The sequence below is a fragment of the Doryrhamphus excisus genome, linkage group LG21 (genome assembly GCF_037039965.1).
Source record: "Doryrhamphus excisus strain RoL-2023G ecotype Guam linkage group LG21, RoL_Dexc_Guam_v1.1, whole genome shotgun sequence".
Lineage (NCBI taxonomy): Eukaryota > Metazoa > Chordata > Actinopteri > Syngnathiformes > Syngnathidae > Doryrhamphus > Doryrhamphus excisus.
The window spans coordinates 6,842,719-6,862,572 of NC_136377.1; the positions used below are offsets into that span (position 1 = coordinate 6,842,719).

At 42.0% G+C, this 19,854-nt stretch overlaps 1 protein-coding gene across 5 annotated transcripts in view; it reads left to right on the forward strand.

The window, feature by feature from the left end:
* LOC131138007 (protein turtle homolog B-like) overlaps positions 1-19,854 on the forward strand; it is a 58,701-nt gene that overhangs the window by 18,682 nt on the left and 20,165 nt on the right. For 2 of the 5 annotated variants that reach the window (XM_058086536.2, XM_058086541.2), the window contains exons 5-16: positions 1,131-1,248; positions 3,478-3,619; positions 6,232-6,377; positions 10,608-10,750; positions 10,846-10,986; positions 11,142-11,258; positions 12,547-12,730; positions 14,186-14,309; positions 16,233-16,408; positions 18,222-18,448; positions 18,878-18,962; positions 19,223-19,387. In XM_058086536.2, the coding sequence (XP_057942519.2) occupies positions 1,131-1,248; positions 3,478-3,619; positions 6,232-6,377; positions 10,608-10,750; positions 10,846-10,986; positions 11,142-11,258; positions 12,547-12,730; positions 14,186-14,309; positions 16,233-16,408; positions 18,222-18,448; positions 18,878-18,962; positions 19,223-19,387 (1,768 nt within the window). The remainder of the gene's footprint in view (positions 1-1,130; positions 1,249-3,477; positions 3,620-6,231; positions 6,378-10,607; positions 10,751-10,845; positions 10,987-11,141; positions 11,259-12,546; positions 12,731-14,185; positions 14,310-16,232; positions 16,409-18,221; positions 18,449-18,877; positions 18,963-19,222; positions 19,388-19,854) is intronic. The other 3 variants (XM_058086537.2, XM_058086538.2, XM_058086539.2) reach the window with 3 other exon arrangements.

Consider the following 19,854-nt stretch of genomic DNA (forward strand, 5'->3'; position numbering starts at 1 on the left):
GAGGATAACTATTAACAGTTATTTAACCTTTAACATGAACATTAATCAAACGTAATAATTTTTTCTGGGTACATGATACCATACAGCATCCATATCAAACTTGCGCGGGCCGCCTTCCAGCTCAGCTCTCTTTTCACCACGACGGTCCGGTACAGCGACCGCATTACTGCCGCGGCTGCGCCGATCCGTCTGTCAACCTCACACTCCCAACAAGACCCCGAGATACTTGGGCGCAGTACCTCATTCCCAACCCAGAGGGAGCATGCCACCCTTTTCCGACTGAGAACCATGGCGTCTGATTCTGAGGTACTGAGTCTCATCCCAGATGCCAAACCGTCTCAGTAAACGCTGAAGGTCACAGCCCGAAGACGCCATAAGAACCACATCATCTGCGAATAGCAGAGATGAGATTCTAAGCCCCCCCCCCCGAACCGGACTCCCTCAACAAGGGCAGGCCTTGGCGGAGGCCAACGTTCACCGGAAACAGGCTTGACTTGCTACTGGCAATGCGAACCAGGCTCCTGCCCCGTTTGTATAAGAATCGGATGGCACGTAGTAGCGCGCCACCAATCCCGTACTCCCGGAGCACCCCCCCAGAGGACGCCGCAAGGGACACGGTCAAATGCCTTTTCCAAGTCCACAAAGCACATGTAGACTGGTTGGGCAAACTCCCATGCACCCAGTTGAGGTGGCTTAGGCATTTAGTCCGGATGCCTCCTGGACGCCTCCCTGGTGAGGTGTCCCGGGCATGCCCAGTCGGGAAAATGCCCCGAGGCAGACTGAGGACACGCTGGAGGGATTATATCTCACAGCTGGCCTGGGAATGCCTTGGTGTCCTCCCGGTGGAGCTGGAGGAGGTGGCTGGGGGCTGGTAAGTCTGGGCTTCCCTACTGAGACTGCTGCCCCCGCGACCCGGACCAGGATAAGTGGAGGAAAATCTTTTTCAAGGTGGTTCAAGGTCAGCCCTACATTTACTTTGGGTATGGAATTAAAAAGAGTTAACAACGCAAGGAAACCATACACTCACTATGTGGCTCATGTTGCATTCATACACCATAAAAAATAAAAAATAAAATTAGCTTCTCAAGTAACTGCATCGCCTGGTAACAGCTTCACATTTGTATGTTCAGGTATTTGATGGGAGTTTGACGGTGCTATCCATCACCCGAGAGGATCGTGGTGCCTATACATGTCGAGCCTTTAGCCCCCAAGGAGAGGCCATTCACACCACACGGCTGCTAGTTCAAGGTGGGTGGCTCCTTTTGTTTTCACCTTCTATAATGCCACACGCAAACTTTTACCACTGTTATGTGCTGTAGGCGCTTGTTTAAATTCACATAATGGGAGAAAGGGCTAGAATGCTCCAAGCAAGGAAGAGTAGGTCACCGAAGGCCTACTTCAGCCCTGTGACATCTAAGTAATACACAGTATATACGTATAAAAAGTACTGAAAAAGTAATAAAGTCACATTTCATTCATTAATTTTCTACCGCTCATCCTCATGAGGGTCGCGGGAGGTGCTGGAGCCTATCCCAGCTGTCTTCAGGCGGTGGGGGTACACCTTGGACTGGTGGCCAGCCAATCACAGGGCACATATACTATACAAACAACCACTCGGCCACCGTGCAGCCTAGTAATAAAATAATTTTTCATATTTAAAAAATGTAATAAAAATATGTAAAGTAATAGAAATCAAAATACATCTAAATTTATATTTTAAGTAATTTTTAAAATTATTATATATATATAATGTCAGTGTTTTTTGTACATTTACCTTTTGGCAATATTCATTCATTCATTCATTTTCTACCGCTTATCCTCACGAGGGTCGCGGGAGGTGCTGGAGCCTATCCCAGCTGTCTTCAGGCGAGAGGTGGTGGGGTACACCCTGGACTGGTGGCCAGCCAATCACAGGGCACATATAGACAAACAACCATTCACACTCACATTCATACCTATGGAAAATTTGGAGTCGTCAATTAACCTAGCATGTTTTTGGAATGTGGGAGGAAAAAAAGAAGGTTTAGTAATCAGCAAAATAACTTACGGGAAAATATCCGTTCCTGACTAAAAAAATGGAGAAAACCGGCTTACAAATACATTTCAAGCATTAGAGCCCTCTAAATTTGAAATAACACCCCCATAGTCACTTTACCAACAACCATTCACACTCACATTCATACCGATGGACAATTTGGAGTCTCAAATTAGCCTAGCATGTTTTTGGAATGTGGGAGGAAACCGGAGTACCCGGAGAAAACCCACGCATGCACGGGGAGAACATGCAAACTCCACACAGAGATGGCCGAGGGTGGAATTGAAGTTGGGTCTCCTAACTGTGAAGTCTGCGCGCTAACCACTCGACCGCCGTGCAGCCTGGTCACATTTGAACACTTTTATTCTGTGACAGCTTTCCTCTGCGTTGACTCAAGACAGTAGCTCCACCTAGTGTTTAAACTACGCCCAGCGTACTTTGTACACCGCCCATCTATGCGCGGTCACGATGTGAAAGAATAGACCAGTAATGCAAAGCCTGACGTAAGCCACTATCTAGTCTGTTGACTCGTTGTGCATAGTTGACTTGATGATGCATTAATGGGGGCATCTCCTGGAAAGCCACTGAGCTGCAGATCAACGGAGAGACTCCAGTTGCCAGCAAATCTCCAGCGCTCAGCGCTGGTTCCAAATAGGGCAGGTTGGTACACAAACATGCGGGCATCCACACACACACACACACACACACATTAGCGTCTGCTTGTCCTGCATAAGGGGCTGGCAGATGGAAATGCTCTGCCTGTTAAAAGATCACAATGCGGACGACAGATCCAGACTAACAAATGGTACACACACTGTTTATTTGTGTCTGTGAATAATAACTATACTGTACGTCGTACAGGAAACAAAACGCAAAACATAAAACTGATTAGCTTGTGTGTGTGCAGCTTTGATTATTTTTAATTATTGAAGCCGTAATTGAATTATTAACACTCGGGATGTGCGGTGGTAACGCAGACGAATGTCACTTACATTATTGTCATTGTATTTGCTAAATACAAGGATGAAGAGTCTTGAACCAGTCATGATGTGCTATATATATATATATATATATATATATATATATATATATATATATATATTAACAGTTCCTATTATGTCATTGTATGATCATATCACCTCGTACTTCAGTACGAGCTACATTATTAAAAAAAAAACAAAAAAAACTTAAAACTGGATTATGGAAAGCAGGAAGTGAACAAATGTAACAGTTACTGATTGTAAAAGTACCAGATGGAGGGGTAGGATTTAATAAGCTTTGCTTCTTCCTACTCCTTTTGGACATGTGGAACTGTAAACTGATTACGTGATGCATTCAATTGTAATCTGATGCATGTTCAAATGAAATAAAACCATTAGCATTTATTTTATTATAATATTCAGCTTCAAGTCAGGAATGATATTTTGTGTGTTCTCCACCAGGCCCTCCGTTCATTGTGTCGCCGCCAGACAATATTACAGTCAACATCTCGCAGGACGCCTTCTTCACCTGCCAGGCGGAGGCCTACCCTCGGAACCTTACCTACACCTGGTTCTGGGAGGAGGATAATGTCTTCTTCAAGAAGTAAAGTTATGATGGGGTTCATTCTTGTCTATTATTTCAGTTACGTGTGCCTTCATCTGTTCAGCCAAGTTGTTCTTTTGTCTTTTGTTCAACTTGGGATGATCCATTAGTATGGCGGTGGGGGGGGGGGATTCCTCTAATGTCTGTCTACAGTGCATCCGGAAAGTATTCACAGCGCTTCACTTTTTCTACATTTTGTCATGTTACAGCCTCATTCCAATCTGAATTAAATTAATCTCTTACCTCAAAATTCTACACAAAATACTCCATTATGACAATGTGAAAAAAGGTTTTTTTGACATGTTTTGAATTTATTAAAAATAAAAAATGAAAAAAATCACATTTACATAAGTATTCACAGCCTTTGCCATGAAGCTGAAAATTGAGCTCAGGTGCATCTTTTTTCCACTGATCATCCTTGAGATCTTTCTACAGCTTAATTGGAGTCCACCTGCAGTAAATTCAGTTGATTGGACATGATTTGGAAATATAATAACTGTCTATATAAGGTCCCACAGTTGACTGTGCATGTCAGAGCACAAACACCAAGCATGAAGTCAAAAGAACTGTCTGTAGACCTGCGAGACAGGATTGTCTTGAGGCACAAATCTGGGGAAGGATACAGAAACATTTCTGCTGCTTTGAAGGTCCCAATGAGCACAGTGGCCTCCATTATTCGTAAATGGAAGACGTTTGGAACCACCAGGACTCTTCCTAGAGCTGGCCGGCCTTCTAAACTGAGCGATCGGGGAAGAAGGGCCTTAGTCAGGGAGGTGACCAAGGCCCCGATGGTCACTCTGTCAGAGCTCCAGCGTTCCTCTGTGGAGAGAGGAGAGCCTTCCAGAAGGACAACCATCTCTGCAGCAATCCACCAATCAGGCCTGTATGGTAGAGTGGCCAGACGAAAGCCATCAGACCAGAGAATTTGGTTTCTCATGGTCTGAGAGTCATTCAGGTGCTTTTTGGCAAATTCCAGACGGGCTGCCATGTTCCTTTTACTAAGGAGTGGCTTTCGTCTGGCCACTCTACCATACAGGCCTGATTGGTGGATTGCTGCAGAGATGGTTGTCCTTCTGGAAGGCTCTCCTCTCTCCACAGAGGAACGCTAGAGCTCTGACAGAGTGACCATCGGGGCCTTGGTCACCTCCCTGACTAAGGCCCTTCTTTCCCGATCGCTCAGTTTAGAAGGCCGGCCAGCTCTAGGAAGAGTCCTGGTGGTTCCAAAGGTCTTCCATTTACGAATAATGGAGGCCACTGTGCTCATTGGGACCTTCAAAGCAGCAGAAATTTTTCTGTATCCTTCCCCAGATTTGTGCCTCAAGACAATCCTGTCTCGCAGGTCTACAGACAGTTCTTTTGACTTCATGCTTGGTGTTTGTGCTCTGACATGCACAGTCAACTGTGGGACCTTATATAGACAGTTATTATATTTCCAAATCATGTCCAATCAACTGAATTTACTGCAGGTGGACTCCAATTAAGCTGTAGAAAGATCTCAAGGATGATCAGTGGAAAAAAGATGCACCTGAGCTCAATTTAGAGCTTCATGGCAAAGGCTGTGAATACTTATGTAAATGTGATTTTTTTGTTTTCTATTTTTAATAAATTCAAAAAAAAACTTTTTCACATTGTCATAATGGAGTATTTTGTGTAGAATTTTGAGGTAAGAGATTAATTTAATTCAGTTTGGAATGAGGCTGTAACATGACAAAATGTAGAAAAAGTGAAGCGCTGTGAATACTTTCCGGATGCACTGTATCTGTAGAATTAGAATTAGTGATGCCTTTGGGAGCTGAAAAAGTTCATTCCTTTGTTTATGAACGAGTTTAGACATGATATCAGTCCGTATTTAGTCACAAACACGCACCTACCAACATGTACACATTTTATGTACTCGGCAGCCATTTTCACCCTTGAATACGGTTTCGGTTTCCAGTCTCGTACATTATTTCCTGTGTGTATATATTTCATTTATACAGCTCACCTCCGGGAAATGTCTTCTAATTTAGTTTTGGATCAACATTTGCAATAAAAAACACAGTTCCCAATGTAACAACACTATTTCATTACCATTTATCTTGTACAACGAAGGAAGCTAAATAATAAAATATAAATAAAAATAAAATAAATTAAATAATAATGAATACAAATAAATTAAATAATATTTTTTATTTGCAAAATAATAAACAAGCTAAATAAATTGAGCTTGATGATAAAAGCAGTTGCGTCATGGGCGATTTGCGGCGATTTTTAATTTGGCCCACAGCACATGGTAGAAATAAAATGAAACAAAAAAAACAAAAAACAGATGAATGAAGCTGAGGACGCCACTGGTGGGCCTCGCACCAGTGGTAGAACAGGTCAGTGGAGGGAACTCGCCCGAGAAGTGTCAGCTGTCCTGCCAAGGACAGTGCAACATGAGTCCTTCACTACAATGGCAGCGTTTGTGATGCAACTGAAAAGTTTTTAAAATTAGCTCGTGTGAAGCTAGATTTTCAGATTTTTTTTTTTTTCCTTAAAGAAAACACATTACATTTGATATATATTTACATTTGATATTTCTGTAAATATCACACAGAGGCTTATGCAATGTTATGTTCTCCTCATATCAGTGACCTAAAGCGCAGGGTCAGTGTTCTGATCGATGGCTCCCTCATCATTGCCCAAGTCAAGCCGGAGGATGCTGGGAAATACACTTGTGCTCCTAGCAACAGCCTTGGCCAGCCACCGACTGCCTCTGCCTACCTGAGGGTGCAATGTGAGTCACCTACTCAACTTACCCCCCCCCCCCCCCCCCCCCAGTCGTCTTCCTTTTGCATGCATGGCCCATTCCTTCTCGTGACATAGTGGAATAAACATGCCGCATGGAAATGTTTGAAACGCTTATCGGCGAAACAGAACACTTACAGTATAGTGTAGGTGTTTGTTTGCCATTTGATATACCAGTAACCATGGTAACAGTCCTTAAGGCCCTACTGCTTGTGTTTGGTAGTGATGGTAATGGTTTTATTTGTTTCTTTCAGACATCTCAATGTTTTCCATTGGCACAATTCAACATGTCCAAAAAGGCGCAATAAGAGTCGCCCGACTATCTTTTCAGACAACTTTGCTGAACCTCTTATTGTTGACGAGTGAGGCATTCATGGAGAGCAGGGAAAATATCAAATCCAAGGCCCCCCGAGAGCTGGGATAAACCGTAACCGGTTTCAGTTTGACAACATACTGGTGGTGTGTCAGTCATTAACGAATGGGTCAAAAGAACGAGTTCTTTTTTGTGAACAGAATGAACGAGGTCACCGGCCCTAAAATACCCGTTCAGTTGCAAATGCTTTTTTTTGGGTGGCTGGAGAGTCAGTTCACCGTTCATTTTAGAGGGCGGGATTATCGGTGTGCTTGCCTGTCTTATCCTATCGTCGCACCTCGCTCTGTGGGTGGGGTTATCTGACTGAAAGACCGAGATCGAGAGATTGACCGACACTGGCGATGACTTCGTTCATTCCGTTCACAAAAAAAAACAGTTCTTTTGACCCGTTCGTTCATAACCGACACACCACTAGTCATCACGTGTTGCGCTGTTGAGTCGGAACGAAAGTGAACATGAGTGAACGGACGGACTCGACACGGCTGACCGGGTCTATGCACAGGGGGAGATCACAGGCTAACCACCAATTGACCGAAATGAACGGATCTTTTTATTGAATTGACCGGAATGATCCGGTTCACTGTTTTGTCCACCACTACAACATACGACCCCTTTTGCTTGTTTTTCATGCTAATTTAAAAAATCTATTATCATAAAATTGCAGCTTTTTTCTTGGTAAAATACAATTTTTTATCTCTTATATTTTGACTCGACTCGTAAAATTATTGCTGTTTTGCTGTTGGCTCCCCCCCCAACTATTTTAACTCTCTTCTTGCAAATTTTGTTCTCAAATGTTTGACTTTATTAGCATAATATTTTGAATTGGGAAGTGTTAGCATTAGCGGCGCACAAGCTAGTCGCCGTGAAAGATTTTCAAAACATCAGCAAAACATATGTACATTATAGCGACCTAATTTAACTTATTATGTATGTTGGAAGTTAGCGTGCAGACCTCACAGCTAGGAGACCCGAGTTCAATTCCACCCTCGGCCATCTCTGTGTGGAGTTTGCATGTTCTCCCCGTGCATGCGTGGGTTTTCTCCGGGTACTCCGGTTTCCTCCCACATTCCAAAAACATGCTAGGTTAATTGGCGACTCCAAATTGTCCATAGGTATGAATGTGAGTGTGAATGGTTGTTTGTCTATATGTGCCCTGTGATTGGCTGGCCACCAGTCCAGGGTGTACCCCGCCTCTCCCCCAAAGACAGCTGGGATAGGCTCCAGCACCCCTGTGACCCTCGTGAGGATAAGCGGTAGAAAATGAATGAATGAATTACTGTTTGTGGTTGAATACTGACACAAAATATATTAATATTAATAGTCCAAAAATTATGATACCATATCATGATATAGTAAAGGATATATCATTGTTCACTCTGTGAAGTTGTGGAATTGCCATTTGTGACATGTATTTTCTTGCACCTCTCGCCTGAAGACAGCAGGAAAGGGCTTCAGCCCCCCCCCCCCGCGACCCTTGTGAGGATAAGCGGTAGAAAATGAATGAATGAATGAATGAACATAATATTTTGACTTTATTTTTTGACTTTATATATTATAACTTTTTCCTAATGTAATCTAATTTTAATTGTATTCTTGTAAAATTATGAAATTTTTTCATTAGGTTATAAAATTTTTCTCTTAACATTTGGACTTTATTCTTGTAATATTACTACTGATTTTTTTCACTTTTGTTGTTTTTTTTTTTAGTTTTTTTTCTTAGAATGAAAAAAATCACCTGCAGGCTGCATATGGCCCCTGGGCCACACTTTGGACACCATTGTCTTACACACCCACCCCAACTGACTTGGTTCCACATTATAACATCAATTGATAGATAATGATAATCATTCATTTATTCATTCATTTTCTACCGCTTTTTCCTCACAAGGGTCGCGGGGGTGCTGGAGCCTATCCCAGCTAGATAATGATAATGATATTCTAAATATACGTACGTGTAATGAGCTGCTTGCTCCGCACACAAACCAAAAAAGCTCAGTTTTTCATCTCCACTCCGGACAGAGTTTTGCATCATGGACAATTATGCAAATGAGACGATGACATCAGTTTGGAAACGGCATCTGTGTGAAAATGGCGATACAGGCCAGCGGCAGTAGTCAAGGCAACAGACGTTTCTGCCTTCCCCTGCTCTCCTGCCTCAGATTGTTCTACTCCAGCGTGTGCTGTGTGACAAATAGAGGCAGGCAACACCAGTCTTGGGGAAAGCAGGAGGGGAGGGGAGGGGAAGAGCCGGGGATTACATCATTGCCGTAAGATCAGGCACGGTAGACAGCAGAGGGCTCTCACGTGCTACATTCTCATGATTCCAAGTCGGAATCATTCCCACCGCCGTTCTCCTCCGTCCATTGCAGCATCTCCCCTAAGGTGTTTCCCAATGAATGATTTGGATAAAGCATCTTCCAGCAGGAACCGGCAGGGTCGTGAGCGATAGCGGTGTCTGGAAGCTATTTTTAGAACCTTGGCTGATATTCTTGTCGGTGACGCTGCTAGCGGCGCTCCTCTGGGCTCCCGGTGCCAGAGCCCTGCCAAGCCGGCTCGCACAGAGCCAGGACTTTTTAAGTTGTTCTGACCATGTCACATTCAAGCTTTTATTCTTTCTCCGTCATTTTTATCACAAGATTAATAAAGTTAATCTAAAATGTTCACTTTTTCCATCTCCTTTGCATCGTGCTCACACCTCTCCTCTTCATCTCTCCTTTGGTGGCGTCTCTCTACCTTACGTCATCTCGTCAACCCCCCCCCCCACCAACCTCTCACGCGCTCCCTTCCTTGTCATTTCTCCGTCAAACCAGTAGTATTCACTCCATCTCCACAACCTCCTCCACTCACTCTCATCTTTTCATTTCTATCACCTCATGCAGAGTTGCACGGTGATCGAGTGGTTAGCACGCAGGCCTCACAGCGAGGAGACCCCAGTTCAATTCCACCCTCGACCATCTCTGTGTGGAGTTTGCATGTTCTATCCGTGAATGCATGGGTTTTCTCCGGGTACTCCGGTTTCCAAATTGCCCATAGGTATGAATGTGAGTGTGAATGGTTGTTTGTCTATATGTGCCCTGTGATTGGCTGGCCAACAGTCCACTGTGTATCCCGCCTCTTGCCCGAAGACAGCTGGGATAGGTTCCAGCACCCCCATGACCCTCGTGAGGAAAAGTGGTAGAAAATGAATGAATGAATTACTGTTTTGTGGTTGAATACGGCCACAAAATATATTAATATTAATAGTCCAAAAATTATGATATCATATCATGATATAGTAAAGGAAATATTGCACTATCATCGTTCACTATGTGAAGTTGTGGAATTGCCGTTTGTGACATGTATTTTCTTGCAGGCCATTCATACTGTCTGTCAAACATTTGCAGCATTTCTTTAAATTAATTCTTTATTTTTAGACTATTAGCCACTGGTTAATTGTATTATTTTTTTTTTTTTGTTCAATTGTAAGGAGACCGATTCCACACTCGGCCATCTCTGTGTGAAGTTGGCATGTTCTCCCCGTGCATGCGTGGGTTTTCTTCCGGGTACTCCGGTTTCCTCCCACATTCCAAAAACATGCTAGGTTAATTAGCGACTCCAAATTGTCCATAGGTATGAATGTGAGTGTGAATGGTTGTTTGTCTATATGTGACCGGTCTGGGGTGTTCCCTGCCTCTCGCCCGAAGACAGCTGGGATAGGCTCCAGCACCCCCGCGACCCTCATGAGGAAAAGCAGTAGAAAATGAATGAATGTTCAATTGTATTTTTGGAACGTGCAGATGGTCGCCCGGGCCGCACTTTGGACGACCCTGCATTACACCCTTCCCTTTTTGTAATGTGTTTGATCAGATCCTGCCCGTGTTGTAAACATGCCATCAGTCATCTACGCGGCCATTGGTCTGCCAGGCTTTATCCGATGTCCGGTAGATGCCAGCCCACCTGTAACTTTGGTGAAGTGGAAGAAAGACGGTCTTCCTCTGCGGATAGATAAGGTACACGCCACATCAGAGCAGGAATTAATGAGAATTTCAACACTTTTGCCATGGATTCACACTTTTCTATGGCGGAAAATGGCGACCATTCACAGTACCCTGGTTGGAGCCAAATGGACGACGGGAGCATCCGTGTGGCAGAGGTGACAGAGGACTCTCTCGGCACCTATACCTGCATGCCTTACAATGCCCTGGGTTCCATGGGATGGTCCCCTCCCGCTCCCTTGGTGCTAAAGGTGCGTTTGCAGTCACACGGTAAATATACTATACACCTTATCATGGTAGGATGAACCTCTTTCCTCTTTTCCAAATTTGGCAACATAATTGGGAAATATGTCAAAACGCTGCAGGCGATGCTGTACTTACCTACACTGGCTTTCAACCTTGACAGGACCCTCCCAAATTCTCAGTGGTCCCTGGAGGGGAGTACAGACAGGAGGCCGGGAGAGAACTTGTTATCCCATGTGAGGCAGAAGGAGACCCATTCCCTAATATAACATGGAGGAAGGTAAGATCCTCTACTCCTGCAACGCTCTCTGTGATATCTTGAGATCATATTCAGGCTGACTTTTGACTGGCGACAAAATATAACCTTCATCCAACAATTTTTTTTTCACATGTTTTTATATTTAATTGTTATATTTAATTGCTAAGATTTTTAAGAATTTCTCTTAAATTCACAGCATTGGTGGAGCAGATTAGTATCTTAGATGAGTGGTGTCCAAAGAGCGCCCCAGGGGCCATTTGAAGCAGGCGGCTTTTTTTTTTTTTTTACTTTAATAAAACAACAAAAATGGAAAAGTCAGCAGTAATTTTACAAGTATAAGGTCATCCAAAGAGAAAACGTTTACATTTTATGACAAAGTAAAAATATGGGGCTGCACAGTGGCACAGAGTGCTTACCACACAGGCCCCATAGCTAGGAGACCTGAGTTCAATTCCACCCTCGGCTATCTCTGTGTGGAGTTTGCATGTTCTCCGGGTACTCCGGTTTCCTCCCACATTCCAAAAACATGCTAGGTGACCCGAGTTCAATTCCACCCTCGACCATCTCTGTGTGGAGTTTGCATGTTCTCCGGGTACTCCGGACAATTTTGAGTTGGGAGAAAACCAACGCATGCACAGGGAGGACATGCAAACTCCACACAGAGATAGCCGAGGGTAGAGTCGAACTCGGGTCTTCTACCTGCGTGGCATGTGCGCTAATCACTCGATACCGTGCAGCCCACAATCAAGTCAATAATGCAAAATAAGTCAAGAAAAGCAAAAATTATTATTATTTTCGGGCTGCAAGTGGTTAGCGCGCAGGCCTCACAGCTAGGAGACCCAAGTTCAATTCCACCCTCGGCCATCTCTGTGTGGAGTTTGCATGTTCTCCCCGTGCATGCGTGGGTTTTCTACGGGTACTCCGGTTTCCTCCCACATTCCAAAAACATGCTAGGTTAATTAGCGACTCCAAATTGTCCATAGGTATGAATGTGAGTGTGAATGGTTGTTTGTCTATATGTGCCCTGTGATTGGCTGGCCACCAGTCCAGGGTGTACCCGGCCTCTCGGCCGAAGACAGCTGGGGTAGGCTCCAGCACCCCCTGTGACTCTTGTGAGGATAGAAAATGCGGTAGAAAATGAATGAATGAAAAGTATATATTATTATACAAATTTTATTTTTAAACAAATAACGTTGCAATTTTTTAACATTTGGTTCATAAATTAGACAGAAAACTGTCTGACCATCAGGACTGTTGAAGTTTGTGTTTCCATTGTTTGCTAACAAGGCTGTTGCATTGTATTTCATAGGCTTTATCTGTCCCATATTTGGGTGATCTGCAGGTAGGGAAGTCCAGCAAAAGCAAGCACAATGTTCTGCCTCGAGGCAACTTACAGTTCAAGTCACTTACAAAGGAGGACCACGGGGAATGGGAGTGTGTTGCCACCAACGTTGCTACGAGCATCACTGCCAGCACGCATGTCCAAGTCATAGGTAACGTTCGTACATCACGGCACGAATACCAACTATTCCTAGCTAGGCTTTCATCGAGCAAAACACATACACGAAAAATCTCACACCATACCACCAGACCGAAATGGCCTTCCTAAAAGAATCACTTAAAGAAGTTGTATTGTTTGGGAATGATGTGTTCACTCAGGGGCGTCACTGGGATCTGAGGACAGGGGGCGCTTAGCCCCCTGGAGATGCACAGGATACGAATGAATGTAGTACACATTAAAAAAAAAATCAAAAAAACAAATAAGGAACAAGAACCAGGATATAACTTTCCCACTTTTGGACAGATTTAGTAGAGATACTCAATTGTTTTAGGCCACCATTAAATGTACACAAGTACACACAATCTATACTGCAAAACCGCTGCTCAAGCTCTGCAACCATTCTGTCCAGTGGACAGTGATCAATGATATAATAATCATTATTATATTATTAATTAGCCTATTATTATTACTATCATCATTATTCTTCTTCTGATTATTACTACTACTACTAGTAGTAGTATTAGTAGGCTAGTATTAGCCTGCTTATTGGCTTGCTTATTAGCCTGCTTATGAAATTTGTCAGAGATTTTTTTGTCAAAAAAATAAATAAATTATAAAAATACAAATAAAATCAATAAAAAATATCAAATTATTAAGGGGGGGCTTAAGAACATTTTAGGCCATTTTTTAAAATAGGCTTGGTTATTAGCCTGCTTTTGCCCTATTATATAAAATTACTACTACTGGTAGTAGTAGTAGGCTAGTATTAGCCTGCTTATTGGCTTGCTTATTAACCTACTTTTGCCCTATTATATGAAATTTGTCAGAGATTTTTTTTGTTTAAAAAATAAATAGATAAATAATAAAAATACAAATCAAATCTATAAAAAATATCAAATTATTTAGGGGGGCTTAAGAACATTTTAGGCCATTTTTTAAAATAGGCTTGCTTATTAGCCTGATTTTGCCCTATTATATGAAATTTGTCAGATATTTTTTTTGTTTAAAAAATAAATAAATAATAAAAATACAAATAAAATCAAGAAAAAATATCAAATTATTTAGGGGGGCTTAAGAACATTTTAGGCAATTTTTTAAAAATAGGCTTGCTTATTAGCCCTATTATATAAAATTACTACTACTAGTAGTAGTAGTAGTAGTAGTAGGCTGGTATTAGCCTGCTTATTGTCTTGCTTATTATTAGCCTGCTTTTGCCCTATTATATTAAATTTGTCAGAGATTTTTTTTGTAAAAAAAAAACAAACAATAAAAAATACAAATAAAATCAATACAAAATATCAAATGATTTAGGGGGACTTAAGAAGGGGGGACTAGGGGGACTGAAGCACCCCCTAAAATTACGCCTAATGACGCCACTGTGTTCATCGTGTGACTAGTAAACAGTGAGGACATTAAATGCCCTTTTAACAAAACATCCACCCTGCAGGCACAAGCCCACACTCCCCCACCAGCGTCCGCGTGGTGGCATCCTCCACCTGGGCCAACGTGTCCTGGGAGGTGGGCTACGACGGAGGCTACCAGCAGACGCTCTCAGTCTGGTACGGCCATGTGTGAGTCATCCCAGCCTGCTTCGCTTCCTGCTTTCCCACCTTCTATCGTGTTAAGCTAGTACTTGATGAGTCAAATTTTATTTACACCCCTGAACGCAGCCATGACCTATCCCAACTCTCTTTTATGCTTCTGCTGCTTCCGTGGCTGCTTTTTGTGCATATGCTTAATTGAATTGTATTTGGTCTGCGGACAAAAGTTGGGTTTCTTGAACGCACCCTTGTGTCAGTTTGACCATGACTGAAGATGAGAATGGATCTAAATAACATGAGCAGTGTTAGCATTAGCGGCGCACAAGCTAGTCACCGTGAAAGATTTTCAACACATAGCAAAACATATGTACATTATAGCCATCTAATTTAACTTATTATGTATGTTGTAAGTTAGCACGCAGACCTCACAGCTAGGAGACCAGAGTTCAATTCCACCCTCGGCCATCTCCGTGCATGCGTGGGTTTTCTCCGGGTACTCCGGTTTCCTCCCACATTCCAAAAACATGCTAGGTTAATTGGTAACTCCAAATTGACAATAAAGTAAAAATATGTGGCTGCACAGTGGTCAAGTGGTTAGCACACAGGCCCCACAGCTAGGAAACCCGAGTTCAATTCCACCCTCGGCCATCTCTGTGTGGAGTTTGCATGTTCTCTGCGTACTCCGGTTTCCTCCCACATTCCAAAAACATGCTAGGTTAATTAGCGACTCCAAATTATGAATGTGAGTGTGAATGGTTGTTGGTAAAGTGACTATGGGGGTGTTATTTCAAATTTAGAGGGCTCTAATGCTTGAAATGTATTTGTAAGCCGGTTTTCTCCATTTTTTTTTAGTCAGGAACGGATATTTTCCTGAAACTTAGCTAAGTTATTTTGCTGATTACTAAACCTTCTTTTGTTCCTCCCACATTCCAAAAACATGCTAGGTTAATTGGCGAATCCAAATTGTCCATAGGTATGAATGTGAGTGTGAATGGTTGTTTGTCTATATGTGCCCTGTGATTGGCTGGCCACCAGTCCAGGGTGTACCCCGCCTCTCGCCCGAAGACAGCTGGGATAGGCTCCAGCACCCCCTATAACCCCTGCGAATGAATGAATGAATATATGTTGTAAAACTATGACGGAAACAACATCAAATTAAAAGCACTAATTGAATACGGACTCATCATCCACCAGTATGAGCCTAGACACAAATACGCACATTAGCACTCAATAAATTCATCAAATTTGACCTTGGTGAAAGAAAAAGGGGAAAAACCGCATGGGAGAAAGTTAGATGGTGCATTCAAGGATCGCCAAACAAAGTGGGACCCGTCGCCACTCACATTACACATAAAAAAACTGGGGGTATTTCTAACTGTATATTGTTTCCTGAATAAAATAATGACCCAGTATTTCCAAAATTGATACTTTAACCTAAAATTTGATATAGTTATCACCAAATTATTTCGTTTTTTAAAAACTTGCAGTTGTAAAATGAGCTACCCACTTTAAGTTTTTCCTAGTCAGTTTCTTGAAAGGAAAACATATGCAATGGTTATCATTTTCTGTGAATCAGAAGTATTCACTGTCAGAATAATAATTGTTGGAAAAATTCTGGATCACGCACTGATCCTTGTCACGCGCTCCGACAAAGACCATTATCATGGGATTGTAACATCCAGTCCTAGCAAGCAATCTACGCAAGATCTGGAGTTATTATTATTTTTGCACCGTTGTTGCAATTCCTGCATGTGCAATCTTTGACTGAATGGCATGAGCAAACAGCAGCTGACCGCAGCATGGGCGTACCATCAAGTGAATACTCGTTTACGTTTATCGTTTAACTGAAGGATTATAAATAGGACTCTACTTTCAAAATTAATATGAACTTTTGTTGTTTGTTGCCGTCATCCCGCCTGTCCCACTCACCTCTCACCCCGATTTATCTGACAGGCTAAAACGGGAGCATTTGGGCCCACATGACTGGCTGTCCGTACCGGTGCCAGGAAGCCAGGAGTGGATGGCGGTGTCTGGTCTGGAGCCCGACACAACTTACCAATTCAGCGTCCTGGCCCAGAACAAGCTCGGCACAGGTCCCTTCAGCGAGGTTGTCACTGTGAACACATTAGGTGAGCATTCTCGGTGCCAATCGGCCAGGACGGATACAGTGGAAACTCGATTAGCGTCAATAATCCGTTCCAGAAGGTCAGACGCAAACTGAGATGCGTAATGCAAATCCATGAATCCGTTCCAGACACGTAGTTTTACAAGCTCCAAATAACATTGAATTCGCAAGAAATGAAAACGAAGCCGGACGCATGGTGGACGAGTGACCTGACATGGTCAGGAGATCAGGAAGACCTGCGTTCGAATCTCTGCTTGGGAGTTTGCATCCGTGGGTTTTCTCCGGGTACTCCGGGTTAGGTTAATTGGCGACTTGTCAAAGGAAGTGTTTACAGCAGGGGTCTCAAACTCAATTTACCTGGGGGCCACTGGAGCTAGGGTCTGGGCGAGGCTGGGACGCATCAGGTTTTCCAAAAAAAATGCATTTACTAAAAACAGAAAAATATACAAACTTTTTCAGTGCTTTGGTTCCGATTTTCTACAATAAAAGCTCTGATAAAACATTCCACTATTCTCAAATATCTTAATTTTTATTTTTCTGCACAAAATAAGATGAAAAATAAATAAACAAATCAAGAATAAAGAAAATCAATCAATCGGTAATAATAATAAAAACTTAAGAAACCACATATAGTTGGTGGCTAGACAAATTATTTTTTTCAGATTAAAATGAACAAAGCATTATTAGAGCCCTGTAGACATGACAAAACACGACTATAGTCACATTTATACATTTTTTATTTACAACATATTGCGCAACTGCAGGGTCTTGAGACACATGCTAACTCGCAAACTAGAGAGCTAGGGACCTAAACGGTAGCCTTCAAGTTATTTCCTTTAAACTTAAATAGCCAAAAACTTACCACTTCCACACGGATAAGGAGGATAACAGTTATTTAACCTTTAACATGAACATTAATCAAACGTAATAATTTTTTCTGGGTACATGATACCATACAGCATCCATATCAAACTTGTGCGGGCCACACTAACATTAAACTTTCATATCAAGGTGGGGGCCTCAAGCTAGTGTCCTGCGGGCCATGTGTTTGAGACCCCTGGTTTACAGCGATCTGCGTAATTAAACGATTCCGCTGATTTAAACTACTACATTTTAAAAGTACTTTTACAATCAGTAACTGTTACATTTGTTCACTTCCTGCCTTCCTAATGCAATTTAAGTTTTATTTATTTATTATTCTTATTGTATTTTTTTGTTTATTTTTGATTTTTTTTAGTTTTATTTAGTATGAGGTGATATGAGCATCCAATGACATAATGAGTACCATAGTAAGTGTCAATATAGTGATATATATATATATATATATATATATATATATATATAGCACATCATGACTGGTTCAAGACTCTTCATCCTTGTATTTAGCAAACATCAACTGCTTGTATTGTTTCTTGAATTGGCTCATCGTTGTGCATTGTTTGAGGGTCTTACTCAATCCATTCCATAGTTTGATTCCACATACTGAAATGCTATGGCTTTTTATACAGTAGTATATGCTGTATATATCCAGACTTTTCTTCCAGACAATTCTTCACAACAAATGTTTTTAACAGTGAAAAGCCCCCAGGCTTCAGTCAGACATGTCTGTTTTAGAGAAAGTTTATGTAACACTTTATATAATAGTTGTCAAATATGCCCCCAGTCTGAGAAAATACACATAATATAAAATCTTTATCACACCCAGTCACTCCATAGTTCATTTAGTGATTTATTCCTGCCATGCTGCTCGAACCTCTCACGGAGTATTGAGTGGATCCTTTCCCACGCAATTTTGTAATCCTAATGCGCTCTTCCAGTATTTCCCATTAGTACCCCTGAACCACTGGTGCTGCTAACCCCACCACGGTGCCTCACAGCCAATCGCACGCAGCAGGGAGTCCTGCTCACCTGGATCCCACCCGCCAATCACACAGCACCGATCCAGCGTTATATCATGGAGTTTCGCTTAGGGGAACGATGGGAGGTTCTGGATGACAACATTCCCTCCAGCGAAACGGAGATGCTCGCTCGTGACCTCATCCAGGTAACATCACAAACGTGCATCATCTTGACGGGGGTGGGGGGGTCAGCAAAGGGCGTTACTAATTGTAAGACCAAGCTCCGAACCTGGAGAGACAGAGTTTTCTCCATCGCTGCCCCCACCCTCCGTGCTTACCCCGACCTTCCCACCTTCAAAAAACAACTCAAAACCCACCTTTTAGCCTTTAGCTTTTAGCCTTGTTTTAGCTCTGAATGAATGTTTGGATATTGTATTTTAATGCATCGTTTACTGTTTTTACTCAATTCTTTTTTTAGTGTCTTTGAGTACTCTGAAAAGCGCTATACAAGTAAAATGTATTATTATTAATTCTTTTAATGATAACTGTGCTCCCAACTCCTTTGACATCATGACCCATCATCATGATTTTTCTGTCTGTTACAATAAACCACTCTTCCGTTCTTCTTCTGTTAGGAAGCCTGGTATGAGTTCCGTGTCATGGCTGTCATGGATGAGATGATCAGTGAGCCCAGCAACATAGTAGGGGTGTCCAGTACAGGTAACTATTGTTTTGGATTGGCCGATACTATTGCCATAGCGATACCAAGCTTCTTTTTTTCTTTTCTTGTTATCATAATAGAGATATGTGTCATGGCATCTTAAAAAAACACAATGTTCCAACTGTGCCCACTTGAGGTCCTTCACAACATGACTCAAGTTATGCAAACCTCGACTGGATTTTAATAACGTTTTTGATCGGTCACATGACCCATCAGCAATTTTCAAAATAAATGTGGCTTTTTGTTCTTACCCCCGCAGACTTCTTTCCACCTCCAGAGTTGGTTGAGGAATCAGGGTTGGCACGACCAGTCGTGGCTGGTATTGTGGCCACAATCTGCTTCTTGGCTGCAGCTGTTCTTTTCAGTACAATGGCAGCCTGCTTTGTCAATAAGCAGCGGCGGCGGAAGCTAAAAAGAAAAAAAGGTGAGGTGAAACGACGTCATATGCTGTACACAATACAGTGGAACCTGGAAGGTAACTTGTTCGTGAGCCATGCGACTTGACGTGCATTAAAATTGCTCGAAAAATTACTCAAAACCTTACAGCTCATCACTCAAAAATTAATTAATTTGAATTAAAATTAAAATTACAATTACTGTAATTGTAATTGCAAAAATTACAATTGCTGTAATTGCAAAAATTACAATTACGAATGTAATTGCAAAAATTACAATTACGAATGTAATTGCAAACATGTAATTATTTTTTACAATTACAATTAATTAAAATTAAAATTGCAATTAAAGTTACAATTACAGTGATTGTAATTTTTGCAATTACAGTGATTGTAATTTTTGCAATTAGAGTAATTGTAATTTTTGCAATTAGGTACTTGTAATTTTTGCAATTAGGGTACTTGTAATTTTTGCAATTACAATTAAAATTACAAT